Source organism: Arvicanthis niloticus, chromosome 12, assembly GCF_011762505.2.
Source record: "Arvicanthis niloticus isolate mArvNil1 chromosome 12, mArvNil1.pat.X, whole genome shotgun sequence".
Taxonomy (NCBI): Eukaryota; Metazoa; Chordata; class Mammalia; order Rodentia; family Muridae; genus Arvicanthis; species Arvicanthis niloticus.
Genome location: NC_047669.1, coordinates 33,830,162 through 33,851,280, shown reverse-complemented (window position 1 = coordinate 33,851,280; position 21,119 = coordinate 33,830,162). Strand labels below are relative to the sequence as shown.

General features: G+C 44.1%; 1 protein-coding gene across 2 annotated transcripts; it reads right to left on the bottom strand.

Moving 5' to 3' along the window:
- Positions 1-12,595: 12,595 nt before the first annotated feature.
- Positions 12,596-20,497, bottom strand: Dppa4 (developmental pluripotency associated 4). 2 transcript variants are annotated; one of them, XM_034515800.1, is made up of 7 exons: positions 20,474-20,497; positions 18,185-18,302; positions 17,152-17,318; positions 16,996-17,046; positions 15,074-15,371; positions 13,504-13,699; positions 12,596-12,629 (listed from the first exon to the last, which is right to left on the bottom strand). In XM_034515800.1, exons 1-7 carry the CDS (start codon positions 20,495-20,497, stop codon positions 12,596-12,598), a joined length of 888 nt encoding a protein of 295 aa, XP_034371691.1. The 2 variants fall into 2 exon arrangements, with proteins under 2 accessions (XP_034371691.1, XP_034371692.1); XM_034515801.1 differs by lacking the exon at positions 16,996-17,046 and having other exon boundaries at positions 17,257-17,318.
- Positions 20,498-21,119: the final 622 nt, after the last annotated feature.

Sequence of the window (21,119 nt, the reverse complement as noted above, 5' to 3'; positions counted from 1 at the left end):
AGACCCTTGTACTCGAAAGATGGAAGCAGGACAATCAGAAATTCAAGGCCAGCTCAAGCTATATAAGACTATGTATGCCTCAAATGAGGAAGGAAAAATAGAGGGGTGCTGGCAGCTAGAGATGCAGCTTATCAGTAGACTGCTTTCCCAGCATGCACTTGGCAATGGGTTCATATGAGAGAGATGATGCAAGAGGCCTTAAGATGCAGAGTACTCAGCAGAACACACTTGATCTGAAAGTAAAAGAAAGCAGTGTTGGGTGCAAAAGGATCTAAGCAAGGATGGAGAGGGGTTAGTGAGAAGAAGCAGGGGAAGAATTAACCAACTAAGGCTTAGCCTATAGTAAACTACTACATTCAAGTCTGTTTTTTTTTTTTTTTTTTTTTTTTTTTTTTTTAAAAAAAAAAGCCCATAACTTTAACTGAATCAGGTGGTGGGGGCATACACCATTGATCCCAGCATTCAGGAGGCAGAGGCAGGTGGAGCTCTGTAAGTTTGAGGCCAGCCTGGTCTACAGAGCAAGTTCTAGGACAGCCAAGCCTACAAGTGAGACTCTGTCTCAAACAAACAAACAAACTAAAAACATAACTTTTTTCCCCAAATATAACAGGGTCTCTCTATGTACCCTTGGTCATCCTCTGTCTCCCAAGGGCAAGATTATCCTGGCTGGAATTAAAGACTATCTTTATTATATTAAAGTCTACCACTCTAGACTAAAAATGTAGGTTTTTAAACTTGATTTCTTGGGTCTACAGGTGATAGTTGAGAGCGTACCACTCTTCTAGAGGACCAAAGTTGGATTTTTAGCACTCTTGTTGGGTGGGTCATGATCATTTATGTGTGACTCCAGTGTCTAAGGATCTAACACCTCTAGTGTCCATGAGACCCAGCTTATGCACACACTACACAGACAGAAAGACAGACAGACAGATAAAATAAACATTTAAAAATAAACATAGCAGGTTATAGTGGTGACACAGGCCTTTAATCCCAGCACTCAATAGACAGAGGCAGATGAATCTCTAAGAGTTTAAAGCCATTCTGGTCTATAAGGTCAGCCAAGACGGCATATTGAGACCTGTGTCAAAGAAATAACACATTAAGTTCTTGGGCTGGGTATGTTCTTCACTGGTACATGCCTAGCATGTCTAAGGCACCAAGTTGGATCCTCAGCACAAGAGAGAGAGAGAGAGAGAGAGAGAGAGAGAGAGAGAGAGAGAGAGCGCAGAGGAGTAAGGAAAAGATAAAAGGAGGAAGGGATGGAGGGAGGGAGGGAAGGAAATGTACAATGAGCTCATTTTAATTTTTTTTTATTTCTCTCCCTCCCTTTATTTGGTATTTGGAATTTTTTTTTTACTTTTTTGATATTTAGAACTTTTCCTCAAGATGTTTCCTATGAAAGAGAACAGTTTGTTAAACAGGCTAGAACAGAAAGATGAATTCAGTCCCATTGATGTAGCTGAACTTGGGTATTAAGGATTCCTAGGTTGGTTCTGGCACTGTAGCTCACCTGGTGTTTGCCTTAGCATGCACGAGGGTCTGGCTTGAACCCCCATTACCTTGTAAAGCAGGTGTGCTGGGGGCAGCTTGTAGTGACAGAAGCCTGCTATCTCAATGCTGGGCAGGTCAAAGTATGAAGTTCAAAGTCATACTCAGCCATGAACCCACGTTCCACACCAGCTTGGGCCAAATATACTACAGGAGAGGCTATCTCAAAGCAACAACTATCTTGTAGACTAGGCTAGGGATGTGTCTTAGTGGTAGAGAAGGGGCCCACTACCATCTCTACAGTACTTGTTAGGTGTTAAGCATTGGTAAGATTGGCTTAAGTTTCACCAGTGTTAGTGTTCATCATTAGTTCTTTAAATTTGCATTTGTAAGCACTCCTGATAATCATTTTCCTGAAATAAACAAAGATGGTTTTTGGAAGAGTAACTTCACTCCCCAAATAGCAGCTATTGGGTTCTCCCTTACAGTCCTGGATGCCTTGGGCAAAAGGACAGATAGATCAGTAGTATACTCTTAGGACAGCACCAGCCATATAGGAACATTCATACCTTGAGACAGAATGTCTGCAGTTTGTCTCTGTTTTTTTTTTTTTTTTTTTTTTTTGTTTCTGACAGTGTCTCTTTATTTAGCCCTGGCTATCCTGAAAGTCACTCACTATGTAGATCAAGCCGCCTTGGAGCTCACAGAGCTTCTTGTCTCTGGCCAGAGTGTTGGGATTAAAGACCTGTACCACCACAGCCAGCTGAAAACAGCTGGTTATAGACTTTTGCTTTCATAGTTCCTGCCAAATGGATGCTAGATGACTCTGGAATCATTTCTGCCTGGCCAGTGGTCTAGCAGATGGATGTCTGGTGTTAAGAGGTAAAGTTATGATTGGTTCAAAACACAAGCTTCCATAGCTGTGATTGTTGCTAAGAGGCAAGACTGTGAGTGGCTCAAATAATTGGCTACGCTTACTTCAAAGGATTGTGATTGGCCAAACCTCTTCCTCTCAGGAAAATTATGCCAGTTTCTCTGGCTCAGTGACTCAGCTGAAAATCACTTTGTTCTTGTATTGCCTCATCATGTGTTACATGTTTTTTTTTGTTTGTTTGTTTGTTTGTTTGTTTGTTTGTTTGTTTGTTTTGAGGTGGAAATTCACTGTGTAGTACAGGCTAGCCTTGAATTATCAATCCGCCTTGGCAGACTGGATCATGTCTTTTAGTCTGGGTGACTGCCCTTGAAGATCCCTTTCTCCTCTAGCGTCTGACTTGTTTTTTGCTGTTTCTGTTTTATTGAGACAGAGTCTCAGGGAGCTTAGATTGACTTACTATGTGGCAGAGACAAAGGATGATCTTCAACTTCTGCCTCTGCTTCTCAGGAGCCGGGATCGCAGGTATGTGCCACCATATCCAGTTTATGCACCACAAGGGACCAAACCCAGGGTCTCAGGGATGTTAGGCAGGCACTCTAACCACTACACTACATCCTTCTTCTTCTTGACTTCTTAGCTTGTTGATGCTGGGCTACAGCCTCTTGACTGCCTGTCTGCTTTGCCCACAAGGACCCCAGCCTCATTGTTCTTGAGGCCAGGGCCCTCTGGCTGCCATTCAGTCTTCTTGGTAGTTGTAGGCTGCTAGTGTATCGTAATTAAGTGCCATAATCTAGTTGTATTATTTCAGGGCCTGTTATTCTCCAACTGATATTATGGCCCAATACCATGACTACCACACCTACCATCAGAGAACATTCTCCGATGTGCTGTGCCCCTTTCCAGCACATTCCTTTTTTGGTTTTTTGAGACAGGGTTTCTCTGTGTAGCCCTGGCTATCCTGGAACCCACTCTGTAGACCAGGCTGGCCTCAAACTCAGAAATCCGCCTGCCTCTGCCTCCCAAGTGCTAGGATTAAAGGCGTGCGCCACCACTGCCTGGCCAGCACATTCCTGATAGACCTTCTCTCAGCACTTCATCCTATGAGGCTGTGCAAAGAACATCCCTTCACAGATGTGACCACACTTACTATCTCCATCCCTGCAGGCCTATTTTAACTTTCTGAATTATTCTGCCTCTGCTACCTAGTTCACTGATGATTACTGCCAAACTTACCTCCATCCCTACCGTCATTTATCAGTATCCATCTCAGGCACTGCACACACGTGGTGCACAGGCAGACATGCAGGCTATACATGTATACACATAAAATAAAAATAAATGCTGGGCAGTGGTAGCATATGCCTTTAATCCCAGCACTTGGGAGGCAGAGGCAGGTGGATTTCTGAGTTTGAGGCCAGCCTGGTCTACAGAGTGAGTTCTAGGACAGCCAGGGCTACACAGAGAAACCCTGTCTTGAAACCAACAAACAAATACATAAATAAATAAATACTCAAAACTGTTATTTTCTGTTTTCTAATTAAAAGTATTATCTCATTATTTTATGTCTGTGTTGCCTATTTGTATCTGTGTGCATCACATGTGTGCTTGGTGCCATGGAGGTCAAAAGATTGTGTAGGTACTCTGGAACTAGAATTATGGATGGTTGTGGGCCTCTACATAGGTGCTGTGAACCAAGCTCTAAGCTTCTGGCAATAGGACAGCAGCTGCCTTGCAATCCAGATGTTTTCCTGTTTTTCAAGGCTTAGCATCTTCATGGCTTTAGGTACACTTTCATCATGGGTTCTTCAAGAAGCACCCGGAGAGATAGTGGCTGTGGTAATGTGGATAGTGGTATGTGATGATCACATGTGGGTGCCACCAAGTAGACCCCTACAATCAGCATAGGGAACAAGAAACTTCTCCATTAGAGTTGCAGCACATGCAGTCACTACTAATGGGGAGAGCAAGGAGAGTGGAGTAGTGTGTGTGTGGGGAGTGTGGAAAATCCCTCAGCTATGCACACACACGGGAATTGTTACCGGTGTTCTAGAATGGGTATTTCTAGTTTCTTGGCATCTTAGTTAAGGAACTAAAGAAGCACACAAAGGTTGCAAAATAGCAAGGAAAAACTTTATTCAAAACCGAAGTGATGGTAGCAGATCAGATATGGTGCAAGCCAGCAGGAGTTCATAGAATTAGTGTACTCAGGGCATGAGTCACTGTTTGGGACTTCTTATTATATGTTTGACTACATGTGTCTATGCATCACAAATGCATCTAGCTTCGGGGAAGTCAGAAGAGGGCATCAGATTCCCTGTAACTGGAGTTACACGGGGTTGAGAACCAGTAGGCAGAGAATCTAATCCTGGTTCTCTAGAAGAGCAGCCGATGCTCTTAACTTCTGATCCATCTCTCCAACCTCAATTTCTTTACTTTGACTGGAAGGTTCGGACTAGGTATGCTTTTGCTCAAATGCACATTCTTTCCCAGGATGCAAGTCCAATTTTGCATAGCCATAAAGTAAGAAATGAGATTTTCCTCTAAAAGTTCAGTCAAAGGATACAATCTTACTTACTGTACAGTCACTCAGAACTAATTCAGACTAGAGTAACACCCTGCCTTCCCCTAAACCCAGGTATGTCCTAGAATACATTTGAGTAGAATCAGAGAAAGGGGAGTTAGTGATTGAAAGTTTCTAGGAGGGAATAAGTCATTCTATTGCTTGCAGCGGGAAGCACATGCACATTTAGGAGGGTTGGGGTGCTGGATGTATTAGATGAAGGGTGTGTGAACAACCCGAGCCAAGTGAAGTCCCAGTGCTTGCCTGGCTCAGAATGAAGCCCTCCAAGATATACACGAAGATATACAAGAGCAGCCTCAAATACACTGCCAACTTCAGAATCATCTCAGGAGATGCATTGCCAATCAGCATCGAGGACTTCAGGCAAAGTTGGAGCTAAAAACCTTTGAGGTCAATGAGGCAAAAATATCAGGAATCAGAATACGGTTAGTGGACACTGGCGACTCATAGACAGAGCTTCTCTGAGAATGAAAGCCAGGATGGGGTACCCCGTGTGCCATTGCAGCAGCATTGGCAGTAGCTTGAATGAAAATGTCCATCATAGGTTCGTATGTTTAAACCTCCTTGCTGGAGGAAGTGTGTTGTCACTGACAGGGGGAGGGGTGAAGGAGAGGCAGGCTTTGAGCTCTTGAAAGTTCCCCCCCACCTCTGCTTTTTGCTTGCAGTCTGAGATAGATGCCTTCTAATTCTGTACTGCCTGTCATGGACTCATATCCCCCCTAGAACCATAAACCCCAATAAACCGTTTCTTCTCTAGGCAATCCCTGTCATGGTGTTTTACCATAGCAACAGGAGAGTTAACTGCTACAGGTGGCTACTGCTTTAGAGCAGACAGTACTGCAGTAAACATCCAAGAGTGCTGTGGAGGGAAGAGGGAGGCAGTAGGACAGAGGCACTAAAGAGAAGTGGCATCAGCATTCCTAGGTCAACAGGAGCGGAACACTCACAGACTCTGCCAAGAAGAAACTGAGGGAAGAGAAGATTCTATGGAATGTGGCTGAGTGTCCATCTTTATGTCCATGAAGAAAATGAACAAGGACATCACATATGGTGACCTAATAAATACTAGTTGGACTCTGGCCCTCCATCATACCTTCCCCCGCCACACACACACACACAAACACACACATACACATACACACACACACACACACACACACACACACACACACACACACACACACACACACTCCTGATATAGGGCTTCTCTGTGTTGCCCTGGATGTCCTGCAACTTTCTCTGAAGGCCAGGCTGGCCCCAAACTCAGTTCCACCTGCCTCTCCTTCCCAAGTGCTGAGATTAAAGGCATGCATTATCACACCTGCCTAACACCCACATTTTGAGCAAGACCAAGTTTGGAAGAGCACCTTCCACAGACAGAGATGGTATCCACTTCCACTAAGAACTTAAAAGGAAATGATGTTTCCTGAAGCCATTCTCTGGGGCCTCAAGAAGAAAGGCATTCTCAACCTAACACCCACTGTAATCCAGGGCACCCCACCATTCTGTCAGTATAGGACATAACTGACACTGCTTTTGTGAGCTCAGGTTAGACACTGATGTTTGCACTGGCTTTCATAGTGTGGTCTGGGACAGAAAACATGATTGTCATTCTCGAGGTCTAAAGGGCTCTATGGTGGTTTATTGAATGTTTAGTCATCAGTGGCACTATTAAGGATTAAGATGTGTAGCCTTGCTGGGCGGTGGTGGCGCATGCCTTTAATCCCAGCACTTGGGAGGCAGAGGCAGGCGGATTTCTGAGTTCAAGGACAGCCAAGGCTACACAGAGAAACCCTGTCTTGAAACCCCCCCCCCCCCAAATAAAAGGTGTAGCCTTGTTGGACAAAGTGTGTCACTGGGGGTGGAGGTGGGGGCAGGGCTTTAAGGTTGCAACAACCCAAGCCAGTCCTAGTTTCTGTCTGTCTGTCTCTCCCTGCTACCTTAGGATGTGGATGTAGATCCCCTCAGATACTTCTCCAGCACCAAGTCTTACCTTCATGCCACCATGCTGAAAATGGACTCGATTTCTGAAAATATCTGAAACTATAAGCAAGCTCTAATTAAATGCCTTCTTTTAGCACGCCTTTAATCCCAGCACTTGGGAGGCAGAGGTAGGTGGATTTCTGAGTTCGAGGCCAGCGTGGTCTACAGAGTGAGTTCCAGGACAGCCAGGGCTACACAGAGAAACCCTGTCTCAAAAACAAAACAAAACAAAACAAAACAAAAAAAGGCCTTCTTTTATAAGAGTTACAGTGGTCATGGTGTCTCTTCACAGCAACAGATCACTAAGATAGGACTTATCTGCCCTTCATGAGAATTGGCCAAGCAGACCCTTAGCATCCTGAAATATTACCACGAGGTAAGAAATCTGAGGCATGTCCATCAGAGAGAAGATGCAGATCATCCAATACTGTATGCACATAATGGTGGCCATAATTTGGAGCATTAAGGAATTTTTTGGTAGAAGAAATTGGTCAGCCTACATCTCTGTTGCTGCTTGGCTTTAGAAGAGGCAGACCATATGATGAACAAGGTCTTTGACATTCTCACCATGTTTTCCTACTTCAAGGGTCAATGGCAAACTGCGCTCTTTATCGAATACCACCATGCCAAAGTTCAGAAATTTGCCAAGAGGGTCCTAGTAAAGCCTATCACCATGAATATGGGTCATGGTGGAGCTTCCAGCCAGGAAGAGTCTACTAGTCATGAATCATGACACTCCAGGAATAACTGAGAACCATGGGTACCACGCTGGCTGCACTGAGCTCTTGGGGACTGAACATAGTCTGTGCATTCAGTGAGCAAACACCCATGAAGTGTCAGCTTTTGTAACAGTCAATGGTCACAAGCCTCAAGGTCTTTCTGCTGGAGACCAAGCAGATCAGCAGCAGCATCTGTAAGGACTCCTTGGTTCGAAGCTCCACAGACATCTGTATCTTCCCTGCTCTCTCCTCTCAGGACTCCACCTCATCCACACAGGAATCCCAAAGGCAAGACTAGCTTTCTTGACTCACTCAGCCGGGAAAGGAAAACCTTCAGTGCTTTCCAGAATGACTACTTTATCGTTCTTCCAGCTTCCAAGCACAAGTTTTCTGTCACACTTAAATGTTTATTCTTGAATGTTTTCTCCCCGGGCAGTGGTGGCGCTCGCCTTTAATCCCAGCACTTGGGAGGCAGAGGCAGGCGGATTTCTGAGTTCAAGGCCAGCCTGGTCTACAGAGTGAGTTCCAGGACTGCCAGGGCTACAGAGAAACCCTGTCTCGAAAAAAACCCAAAAAAAAAAAAAAAAGAAAGAAAAAAAAATGTATTCTCGAATATGTGTGTGTGTGTGATATTAGAGAAAATTTCCCACTAGCTACATATGTGGCCCAGGCTGAACCAGCTTAAGAACTGGAATTACAAGTGTGTGTCACTATTCAAGCTTAAGATTTAAAAAATATTATTGTGCCTGTTTGTGCATGCCATAGTGAACTGGGAAGGTGAGAGTATAACTTATGGGAATCAGTTTTCTCCTTCTTCTATACAGGTTCCAGGAACCAAACTTGGGACATCAGGTACCTGTTGTGTGTTCACTGGTGTTTTCCCTGCATGTATGTCTGTAGAAGAGTGCCCTGAAACTGAGGTTACAGACAGGTGCTGAGAACTGAACTCAGGTCCTCTGAAAGAGCAGCCAGTGCTCTTAACCCCTGAGCCATTTCTCCTGCCCCCTCCCCAGAAGTTTTAAATGCCGATTGATTTCTAAGTAATTTACAATTCTTATTCTTTGCCATTTTGATTAAAGGGGGGAATTTATAGTTATTTTCAGTGCTGGAAAAATGAACCAACATATACTAAGTAGCAAATACAAGATAGAACTTTGGTTTTAGGAGGAGTCCCCAGAACTTGCCTTGTAAAAAAGATTGTGGATTCCATCCTTAGCACCATGGGGGGAAATGGCAGAGCTACAAGTGAAGCTGCACACGGGTGTGGCAGGCAGAACAATCAGGACCTACCTCAAGGTCATTCATTCTCCCTGATTATACACCTTATCTCAAACAAACAAGTTTCTGTTCTGGGACTCAAGATAAAACATTTCATCTTTACATTCAGAGGAGGAAGTCCAACAATAACCTGAGGCAGTAAAAGTGTAAAGTGTCAGTGCAACTGGGCTCCAGGATCCACTGGAAAGAGTCTAGGCATCAGGCTTGCATTGAAACATTAACACCAGGAGGAGCCATCTCCAAGGCCTGTAAGTTTAAAACAAGTCAATCAAACTGACTCTGGAAGAAGGCATTCCAGGAATAAGATTAAGGCTCTACAGTGGGAGGGTTTGTTCAGAGTAAGAAATGAAGGGCAGGGTTGCTGGAGGAAAAAGGTAGAGAAAAGGCCTGAGGCTCATCTGGAGAGATCTGCCTTTTTCTCAGGATGGAATGAGCTCTAGGAGACTACAGGCACAGCCAGACTTCATTTCCAGAGGATCTTGTGTTCAGTTGTGTGTATTCCCCAAGCTTTAAAAAAAAAAAAAAAAAAATTCTGCTGGACGTAATAGAGCAAACCTTTAATCCCAGCACGAGAGGCAGAGGCAGGTGAACCTCTGGTCTACAGTAGGTTCCAGGACACTCGGGGCTACACAGGGAAACCTGTTTCACCCTCACTCCCAATTACTATCCATTAGAACAAAACTGTAAATAATTTGTGCATCTCATTACCCAATTACTAATGCTGTTTTTATTTGCAAATTTTTCATGTGCTGTAGTGTATATAGGGAGGTCATTAAAAAAAAAAAAATGGAGACAAGTCCTCTGTAAATAGTTCTTGCTGTTCTGGAACTAGTTATGTAGACCAGGCTGGAACTCACTATGTAGGTCAGGCTAGCCACAACCAGCCATGGAAAAACTCACACACTGATATTTTCCTTTTACCATGTGGGTATTGGGGATCGGACACACTGGCAGTTAGGTCTTGGTGACAGGTACTTTCACCTGATAATCTACCTCACTGGCCCAATATTAATGTTTTAAGCTATCCTGTGTTATATATTCTATAACCATGCTGAGAATATCTTTGAACTTCTGACATTTCTGTATTAGTTCTGGGACTACAGGTGAGGGTCACTGTAGTCCATTTCTTGAAGGCTGATTTAACGTAGGGCTTCATGCATGCTAGACACCACTTCACCAATGCACTACTACATCCTGAGCCTTTCTCCCTAGTATCCTATCTGGAGAAATGTATTATTCCAGACTTTAGAGCTGGGTTATGACACCTCACTGCTATAACAGAAGCAAGAAGGCTGCTGCTGAGTTTCAGGATGTCTGGAGCTAGGATTCATGACACCTAGGATACAGTGAAACATCTCAAGACAGAGGGAAAAAATGAGTATATGAGCAGGAGATGGTTCAATGGCTATAGAGACTTGCTCTTTCAGAGGGCCCAAGTTTATTCTTAGCATCCATGCTGGGCCGTTTACAGTTACCTGTGTTGTATAACTCTAGCTTCCGAGGATCTGATGTTCTCTTCTGGCTTCTGTGGGCATCCACAACACACAGGCACACATCCACATAACTTAAATGGGCATGGAAGATACAAACTTTTTCTGTTGCAGCTTTGTGAGTTTTACATAGGGATATGGTGTTTTCCCAAGAACCTGGGAGATTGTATCCGAGAGGAGGTAAACAAACTATTTGAATGGTGTGATGGTTGTTATCAGTTATTAACTTGCCTTCAGAAATGTGGGTTTATTTAAGAATTTCAGAACAGAAAAAAAAAAGGGGGGGGAGCCTACTAGGCTCACTCAGTAATTACTCCAACCACAGGTACAATCAGGACTGATTGCTTCTTCATGATTAGATTCATGTTAAATCTCTTCTGGCAAAGCAATTATCAGTAATAACTGCATGTCCCATTGTATCACATTAGTGAGTTTTTTTTTTTTTTTTTTTTTTTTAAACCATTCCCACTAATGTGGCCTTATGCTTAAAGTGACTTAGGGAAACCCACTCTTTGGATAGTTAGTGATACTGGGGTTTGAATCTAAGCCCTTGTGTATACTAAGGCTCTACTTTACTGTTCAGCCCTTTCATTGAGACAATCTCACAATATTCACCCAGCTGGTCTGACATATAACCTAGGCAGGCCTTGAACACACATGACCTTCCTTTTGTTGGGATTTTAGACTCTCATCACTAGTCCCAGTTCATTTAATTTTGGTAGAAAAGCTCCATCTGAGAAAAAGATATTTTCTTGGCATGATCTTGGATATTTAATTCAATTGTAATCTTAAAAAACTTTCACGCCTTGCTCACCATTCTCTCCCACTCCTGACTAGGAACACTTAGAGACACTCACAGGCACCATTTTCAGGGAGGACACAAGATTGCTTCATGTGGACTCTCTACCAACAATGGTTTGGCAAGACCTCTGACTAAAGTACCTACACTTGGAACTTTTCATGCCCTCTTAGAAGAAAAATGGAGGGCTGTCTAGAGATACACATGCCATGATTCCTACTGAAATCTACATGCAGGCACGTCTCACACACTTGTAAGCAAGGACTGAATTCTGGCTGGACTCTAGAAAAGTAAACATCTAGAAAAGTAAAGTGCAAATCTTCATACTCCCCAGGAGCATGATCGCCACACCAGCCATCCTCCTGCTGCGGACTTCATCCAAGGCACTTGTAGGACTAACCTCCAGCTCCATGTCCTTTTCAGACAAGAGAGGGAGGCAGAAGCAAGGTTGGTAGTTTGAGTGTACAACATCAAATACAAACAGCAGCGGTCGGTCAGGAGATGACACTGGGACAGACGGGGAAGCCTAGCAGTCTCACAGAAAGCTTCTGCCCTAACCTATATACTCAGTCCCCCCAAAGGATCCAAGCAAGCACGTTCCTGTTCATTCAACACCTTTAAGGAATAACTGAGCATTGCTGGCACAGAGGACATAAAGTGGTGATGGTGGCCTTCACTCTCCTCACACCCTGAACACATGGATTGTTAGCAGACTGGCTCTTGCTGGCTTGGGACCATGTCCCACCTACCTCCCTCTGCTACAAGCATTTTTCTAAATCCTTTCAAACAGGGTGTCCAGAGAGGGGCAGAAGGAACTCAGGGGAAGAGTAACCAATCAAACAGGTAACAGAAATAAAAGCCACAAACCAGATTTAGTGTAATATTTTACAACAGCAGAAAACAAACAAACCCAAGTACTAAACACTAACAATACAACTATACTAAACACACTATAGAACCTGGGGAAGAGGACATGCCAAGGCTATAGGTACAAGCTAAGTCTTTACAGTTGAGCACTGAACTGGCTCATGCCATTGTGCTGGTGACAGAACTAGCAACTGTTGTATCTGGAGTTGTAAGCCCCAGGACTTACTTGCAGCAAAACACTTAGGACACTTTTTATCTTCACACAAGAGTAGGAGGTCACTCCCAGCATTCAGTCATCAAAATGAGCAGAGGTGGAGCTTTTGCTGGCCTCACTGGCTTTTTCCAAACTGTTTGTACTTAAGCATCAACTTGCAATATCCCATCATTTCTGGGTGAGAAAGGCACCTTCAAAGGCAGAGGTGGATTTCCATCAATATGAATGTCAGCTGTGGCTCTCATCATGCCACAAGAGTGAGTGATGCCAGCAAGCTAGCCCAAACTTGAGAGATCTGTTCTTTATCCTTCAAGGCTCTTAGATAAGATCTTGTTCCTAGAAAACAAATTTATATCATGGATTCACACATTTACTTATGTCTTCCTTCCCCACTTCACTCTTCCTTCCCCACCTCTGATAAAAGTCTCCGGTAGATCAGGCGTGCCCAGAACTCCCAATCATACATCCCAGTCTACACAACATCCAGTGCTGGGATTACAAGGTGTGTCATACACAGAACAGAGATCAGAACCAGGAAGAGGCGCTAAGATTTAAAACACACATTCTGATGGGAATGCATGCATGAACCTTTGAGTTTGATCACCAGCACTGAATAAACCAGGGTTTATTCATTTCCACCCCCTGGAAACCTGGGGGGCACACCTTCAATCCCACACTCAGAAAAGTGGAGACAGAATAGTGAGAGTTTGATCTAGGTGAGCCTTGGTTCCAAAAGTAATCAAAAACCTGTTAGTGTGGCTTAATGGCAGGTAAGAGGCAGAGGCAGGCAGACTTTTGTGCTCAAAGTTTGAGATTCGCATGAGCACAATCTACAGAAAGCTTCAGACCTGTAACGGCTCCTTGGAAGTATACTTACATGAGCATAGTAAATAATAGTCAAACACAGCTAATTAAAATTAACCTTGCCGGGCGGTGGTGGTGCACGCCTTTAATCCCAGCACTTGGGAGGCAGAGGCAGGTGGATTTCTGAGTTCGAGGCCAGCCTGGTCTACAGAGTGAGTTCTAGGACAGCCAGGGCTACACAGAGAAACCCTGTCTCAAAAAAAAACAAACAAAAAAAAAAAAAAAAAAAAAAAGAAAGAAAGAAAAAAAAAGAAAAAGAAAAAAAAAAAAGAAAAACCAAAAGTAAAATAAATAAAATAATATTAACCTTTCCCTCAGGCAACTTAAAAGCGCCCAAAGAACTCACCTATGAACACACTTGGGACACAGCATGTTGTCCTCCAGGTGTGGGGGTGGAAATGTGCAGGCTGGAAGCAGGAAGAGGGCAGTCGCTTTCCCTTTCTTATCGGGTACCCAGGCTTGTCCAGCATGGAACTGCAGCCGAACCCAACCACGTGAATTCGAAGGAAGGCTTGTCCCGTGAATCACACACCACATTTCCCCTGTGAAAGCAAAGAGATAGATTTAACATGAATGAACACACCACAGTCTCAGATAGACTTGATGCTTTTTTTTTCTGTTGTTTTTTTTTTTTTTCTTTTTTTCTTTTTTTTTCCCGCCTGCCTCTGCCTCCCAAGTGCTGGGATTAAAGGTGTGCACCACCACTGCCTGGCACCAACCTTCATCTCAATCCATCTTGTTACCTATCATGAAAGTATACAAGAGACCTTCAGGCTTTAGGGCTATATATAGCTCAGTGGTACAGTATTTGCTTTAGCCTGCATGAGGGATTCCAACACATCACACATACACTAAACAAAACTCCCAGAAAATTACTGGGTGGTTTAATCCCAGCATTAAGGAGGTAGAGGCGGGCTGTCAGGTTGAGGTCAGCCTGCTCTAATCTACAGAGCTTCAGTTCCAGGACCTGAGTTATCGAAAACAAACAAAATACACCCTATTAAAAAAAACCAAAACAACAACAAAAAAAAAACCCAAACAAACCAAAAAAACCACCTCCCAGAATATTAAAGGTGTTTTCACGAAATAGGGTCTCACCATGCAACCGTGGTGGGGCCCTACAAGTTAGAGAGATCTACCTGCTTTTGTCTCCCAAGTGCAATGATTGATTCCTCTGCAGTAAGAAGCACTCTCAACCTCTGAGCCATCTTTCTTGCCCTAGAATCACCCACATCTATCACGCTAAGCATGATTTTCCTTTATTGAATTTCTTTGCTATTCTTACAAACACAAGCTCTCTTATTATTTTGAAAGTCTCATGTAGCCTGGGTTGAATTCAAACTTCCCATCCGCCTACTCAGACACTGGGATCATAGGCTTATGACATGTTTGGTTATGCTTATTTTATTACGAAGAAACTGTAAATTGTTAACATCAGCAACTTAACAGATGCCAAGGGATCCCCATCTTCAGCCCGGTACTTCAAATGAAAAATACAGGAAGAAAGCACACCAAGCACGTGCCTTCTTGCTTGGTGAGTGAATAATTTGAAGTTATTTTTAAAGCGTGACTTCCTGGATCAACAACCTCATTATTGCCTGAGTAGCTGATAAAAATTCAAGGTAAAAAAAAGGTGGTACGCCTGTGCTAGACTCAAGATTCTTTCTTGTCTCACCAGGCGATTGTGGTGCATACTCCAGCACTCAGAAGGCAGAGGCAGGAGGATCTGAGAGTTCGAGGCCAGCCTGATCTACAGAGTGAGTTCCATGACAGCCAGGGATACACAAAGCAACCGCATCTCAAAAAGCCAATGAAGATTCTTCTCAATGAAAATAATACTAGTTCTCAGTCAGGCCCTGCCCAAAATGGAACTCAGAACACAGCAGGAATTACTGGTCGCTGTGACCGATTCTAACCTTTGACTTCTGATGTGGCATTGGACGACACCGCCTCAAGCTTCTTAGCATTGGATGCAATTCTGGCCCAAGATGCCAACACTGCCTCGGAGGCGGAAGTAGTCACAACCGTGGTGCTGACTTCCTCATAGAGCACAGGAGGATCAATGAGAGCGGGTACCTGTTCCTCTGGTACAGTGACAATTTCAAGGGGAACTGTCACCTGAGATTCTTCTTCCCCTGGTTCGGTCTTCATTCTTTTTCTAGATGCCTTCAACCTGGCATCTTTGGCTGAGTCAGGAATATTCTTCAACTCTTCCTGCTAGGGTATTATACATAATGAGAAACATAAGGAGCTGACAGGTCAGCGGGTAAAGCACTCACTGTGAAAGACTTGGCCTCACACCTCCACAATCCACATATGAAAAGCTACACCAAGTGGCTCACATCTGTAATTCTAATGCTCCTGTAACAGGACGGGAGGTGGAACCAGAGACTCCTGGCCACCTAGTTCAGTATATCCATCAGGAAGCAACAGGGACTCTATCTTAACCCGGAGAAGGCAGGGTTGTCTTCTGACCTCTACAAACTCCCCGTAGCACATGCGCTCCCATAGGCACACACGTAGAAAACTGTGAGCAAGGTTGGGGAAGAGATGATGCAGAGGTCAGAAGCACTTACTACGTTCGCAGAGAACATGGCTTCTTTTTGAATGGTGTGCTCACTATTATAACTCTAGATACAGGGAATTCCATGCCCTCTTCTGGCCTGAGGGCACCAGGAGCCCATGTAGCACACATGAAAGCAAAGCAAAACACTCATACAACCTAAATTGAGAGAGAGAGAGAGAGAGAGAGAGAGAGAGAGAGAGAGAGAGAGAGAGAAATGATGTGTCCTTGGGGGAGGAGGTTCTCTCTGGTAATAGTAGAGACTCAGTTAGACAGAAAGGACGAATACAAAAGATCTAGCAGAACACTTGGCAAGGCCAGGTCCAATGCTCATTACTTAAGGAGATGAGCCAACAGGATGATGGGAGTTAGCAAGAATACACCATCCCCACTCACAGATTCTAAGTGTACTTCCCCTGAGCCCAGTGCAGCATGCCTCTGGTCTCAGTTACTGAGGAGGGGAAGGGATCACTTGGCCTTAGTAATTCGTGACTAGCCTAGAAAACAGAATAAGTCCTAGTCTCAAAAATCAAAATGCTGGCCAGGTACTTAGGATTCAGAGGCAGTTAGTTTGCTACCAAGTTTTGGGCCAGCAAGGGCTACACAGCAAAACCCTATCTCAAAAATACAAATTAACAAAAACAAAACAAAACAAAACAAAACAAAAAAAAAAGAGTTAGTCAAGTATGGTGGCACACACCTGTAGTTAAGAGTCAGAGAAAGGAATTACTTGAAGTTCTTAGGCCAGCCTAGGCTACATATAGACTCAACTACCCTCACCCCCCCAAAAAAAACCAAAACCAAAAACAACAAAAACCCCCAAAACAACAACCCCCCAAAAACAAAACAAAAACAAAGGAACGGGAGGTGGGGGGTGGGGTGGGTTAGGGACTGGCGTGCACTTCAGTGGTACAACATGCATTAATATCCTAGATTTCTTTTCCAGCACCAAAAATAAAAAGGACCCACCTTACCCCGTTTTATTACTTCATGTCCGCTCATCCGTTTGAGGATAGAGGGGGAAGAAGGGGGTCAAGACAATTTCTCAACTTTATTCTGATATGCCAGTTACTAGAGGAGCCAAACCGTCCCCTCTGCCACTATCCCTTAAAGTGCAAGGTTACATGCAGGGATCGGAGGGAAGTGCACATGTACAGTCTTACCAGTGAGAGGTAGATAGGCGGACCTTGAGTTTTAAAGCTACTTTATTTTCACAGATCGCCTGCCAGGCTAGCCTGGACTGATACTAAATAGTCTCCAAAAAAATATAGTTACCATTTGCTTTGGGAAAGCCCTTGCAAGGAGTCGTCTATAAGCATCTAATTTCTAAGACAAGACAAAACAAAACAACAGAAAAAGAGTTGTTAGTGAGATTCTGTACGCTGTACTCCTGCCCTGCTGCTCAGCAAGAGGCCCCCTCTGGACCCCCACCTGGCCTTTGCTGCTCAGATTCTTCTGATGACACCATGCCCGCAACACATCTCGGTGAATCAGGTTCACTGGGGGCAGATGCTCTGGAAAAGGAGGAACTGGTACCTTCCTACGAGTGTGTCCTGGTGTCTCAGTGTCTTGTGCTATTTCCTCCTTTGGTTTACAACCTGCAGGACAAAAGGAATACAGCTAGAACAACTTTTGCACAGCTGTAGAGCATTTGAGTCCCACAATCCCTTTCAGTTCTGTATGTATATAGCAACCCTCTTATGTAGAGGTACGAGTTTAAATGATCAACCAAAGAGATCATATAGACTCCAGGGGACAGACCCCAAAGCCTGAACTCTTCAAATCCCAGTGTTCTTCACTAAGGCTAGGCTTGCTGCTCTGAGGATTTTCCAACAAAGATTGCAATAAATGGTTAGGTACCATTCTAACCCAGGAAACTGACTAACACCTTAGATCTGAGCTGATCAACTCAGAGGAGCCTAGCGCTTTTACCACAGGAGAAGGTGCACTGCCCCAGCCATAGCAGCAGTCTACCCTCTGTGCTTCACACAGTTACGACTCTGTACGGTTCCTAGAACAGATCAAGGACAGACAGACTGTACAGATAGTAAGCAGCATTAGAGTTTTATGCAGATCACAGGCCCCCCCACCCCCAACACAAACACACACACACACACACACACACACACACACACACACACACACACCTTTTACCAAGATTAGGTTGGTCCTCACTTAGTTTGAGGATAACAGATGTAATCTGTTCTCATTGCTTATTAACCCCAAAGCACAATGACTACCCAGGTAGTCATGGGAATTTGATAATAGAAAAAACCGGCTATGGCAGCAGGAAGCACGTTGCCTGCTTGTGTTTTGTTGTCGTTTATTTGTTTTTAATGAAGTAAGAACCCTGCTAGACCACAGAGGAAGTGCAGAGCTAAATTACTCCTGGCCATTTTTTTTTTTTTAACAATTAGGGGAAATTTAAGTTTCTTAGAAAGACTTTAAGCCTTTATAGACTTACCGTTGTCTTTCTCTGACTTTTTTTGTTTTTTCCCCGTTGCCTTAGTCTTCCCAGTAGACGTGCTCGGTTGACTAGACATCTGCCCTTCCACTTCTTCCCCTGGCTCTTCTGTGCTCTGCTGTGGACAGGGAAGTGAGTTACAGAATTATCTGGTGTTCTGAGCCAGCATACCCCTTTATTTACTCTAAACTAACTCACATCTAAGGTCCCCCCCAAGAGGTCAGCGCACATGATGGCCAGTGTGCATTCTCACGGGGCATCATCTGAATAACCAACCTGAGTTATAAATATAGGGAAGCAATGGTTGGGGAAAAGAGAGAGAGTCAACATGAAAAACACACTTGGTGGCACACAACTGTAACTGTAGTCTAGGATCAAGGCCAGGCCAGCCCAGGCCTGTAAGACTATCTTTAGCTTAGTGTTTGTGTTTTAGAGATAGGATTTTTCTCTATATAGCCTCCCTGGCTGTTCTGGAATTAGATTTGCAGACCAGGCTGGCCTCAAACTCAGAGCCTGCTTCCTGTAAGTGCCGGGATTAGAGCCACAGGCCCGGCCCCCCTGTGGGGCGATCTTAAAGGAAGGAAAACCGTTGCAGTAGCTGTAATCTTAGCACCTGGGCAGTGAATGCAGGGGAGTCACCAAGGGTGTGATGAGCCTACAGCCAAGCTTAGGCTCCAGGATAAAACTAAAAGATGAAATTGATATGAACAAAGCAACAGAAGATAATGAAAGCAATCAAATAGTCCGCTCTTGGAGGAAGAAGACCTTACTCTGAGATCTTCTCATACCCTGAAGATTATTTTCCCCCAAGTCCTTGGTTCTAGTTTCACCAGAAGAATTTGTAGCCAGAGTGATGTACCAGAGACACTGTATCACTTCCGTGGCTGATTTCCCTTCAGAGCCTCTCAGACATGGCCTAGGGAAACTTTCCAAGTGTTACAACAGCCTGGTGACAAGTCAGCACCAACCCATTTTCCTTCAGGTCTTCCACCTTCCACCTCCCCCCACTCCCCCTGCCGCCGAGTCTCAATTCAAAGGTTATTTTGCTGGAACCTCTAAAATCTACCACATATTACCTCATTTCCACCTGTCAATTGATTCCATCTGATTTTAAACTCCAGTAGAGAGGTGTCCCTTTCCCCTTTTATCGATAGCAATGGGTAATAAATATTCAGTTTAAAAAAGAGGTAAGGAAGACTACAAAAAAAATTCAAAACAAACACAATCCCTAAGCACAGAAAAAAAAAAAAACTAACAAGTATTACCCCTCCTCCAGCAGAAACAAGACTAAACACATTCCTTACCTTCATTTAATCTTTATATAACTTCCTAACTACTACCGTCTTTTTCAACATGGAAGACCAAAAGTTAAATGCTTATTAAAGCCGGGTGGTCGCGGCACATGCCTTTATCCCAGAGGAAGGCGGATCTCTTGAGTTTGAGGCTAGCCTCGACTACAAGAGTAAGTTACAGGACAGCCAGGGCTACACAGAAACCTTGTTTCAGAAAGATGAGAAATAAACAAAAAAGCCGGGAGAGGGTGGCACGGGGAAGGCAAACCAACCTAGAGTCCCAAGGCACCCTGGGGCTACAGAGAAATCCTGTGGGGGTGGGGGGAGGAACTCATTAAAGAAGTAAAACCAACAAGTCACTTGGCTCCGGAAAATCTAGGTCTTATCCACCCCCCACCCCCGCAACAATAGGAGTAAGTGACAAATTAACATTTGCAGGTTACCTGACACCTCATTACTTTTCCCATCACAATAGGAACTAGCTTCACCTGGACCAGGAGAATTATTTGCATAACCTCTTTATAAACTATTCACTTTTGAACCTAACAAAATTCCTACACTAGAGCAAGGTGGAAATGGCTGGCGGTTTCTTGGGAAGGAGTCCTGGAAATTGCTCAGGAGTCTGGCTACTGTGGTTATACTACAGGTATTCTAAATTCCTTCTTGACAAAACATCCCTTCCAAATCACAACTTCCTCTCCAAACATATCCACATCTACAACCAGGCCCCAGGGCCTCGTGCAAGGTCAAGTCGAGAGGGCCGGCTAAGCCACACACCTGCAAAAAAAACAAAACAAAACAAAAAACAAAAAACAAAAAAAACCAAACAAACAAACAAAAAAAAACCCCACCACCACCACCACCAAAAACCCCGCAATTAAAGTGTAATATTGTGATGCTCATTCTTTTCTTCCCCAAACAAAGGCTGGGTATACTCAAAAGAGAGAGGCCCTAGATTCACCAGCTTAGAAAGCTGAACTGTAAAAACAGATCTCACCTTCTTGCTTCCAGCAGTCTCCATCTTGAGATTACAGAATACCTCCGAAAGTTCCTCCAGCTTCCAAAAGACCTCTGGCCTCAGTCGGCTTTAAAAAAATCTCCTCCTACTTCCTGTTGTCTTGAGGCCCTCTTCCGTTCCCCTACCCTCTTGGTCCCACCCCCAACATATTTGTGATGCTAAAATCTCGTTTGTGGCTCATTTTAGTAAAGCTACTATTGTGTGGTTTAATTATTAGGGTTTTTTTCCTCTGAACCTTTTTTTTTTGTTTTGTTTTGTTTTTGGAGGCAGTGTTTTACTGTCTCCTTGCCTGGCCTGAAATGCACTATATACCTATGTATATTGTACTGTCTCAGCCTCGGGAATACGGCTCTTTAGAGCTGTGAGCTGCCACACCCTGCTCCTGACAGTAGATGTGGGAAATTTAAAACTGTACTTATTGCCGGGCGTGATGGTACACACTTTAATTCCAGCATTCGAGAGAGGCAGAGGCAGGTGGGTCTCTCTGAGCTTCTGGCCAGCATGGTCTACATAGTGACCCTCTATCTTTAAAAATAAAAAACAAAAAGAGAGGGAGGGAGGGAGGGAGGAAGGAAGGAAGGAAGGAAGGAAGGAAGGAAGGAAGGAAGGAAGGAAGGAAGGAAGG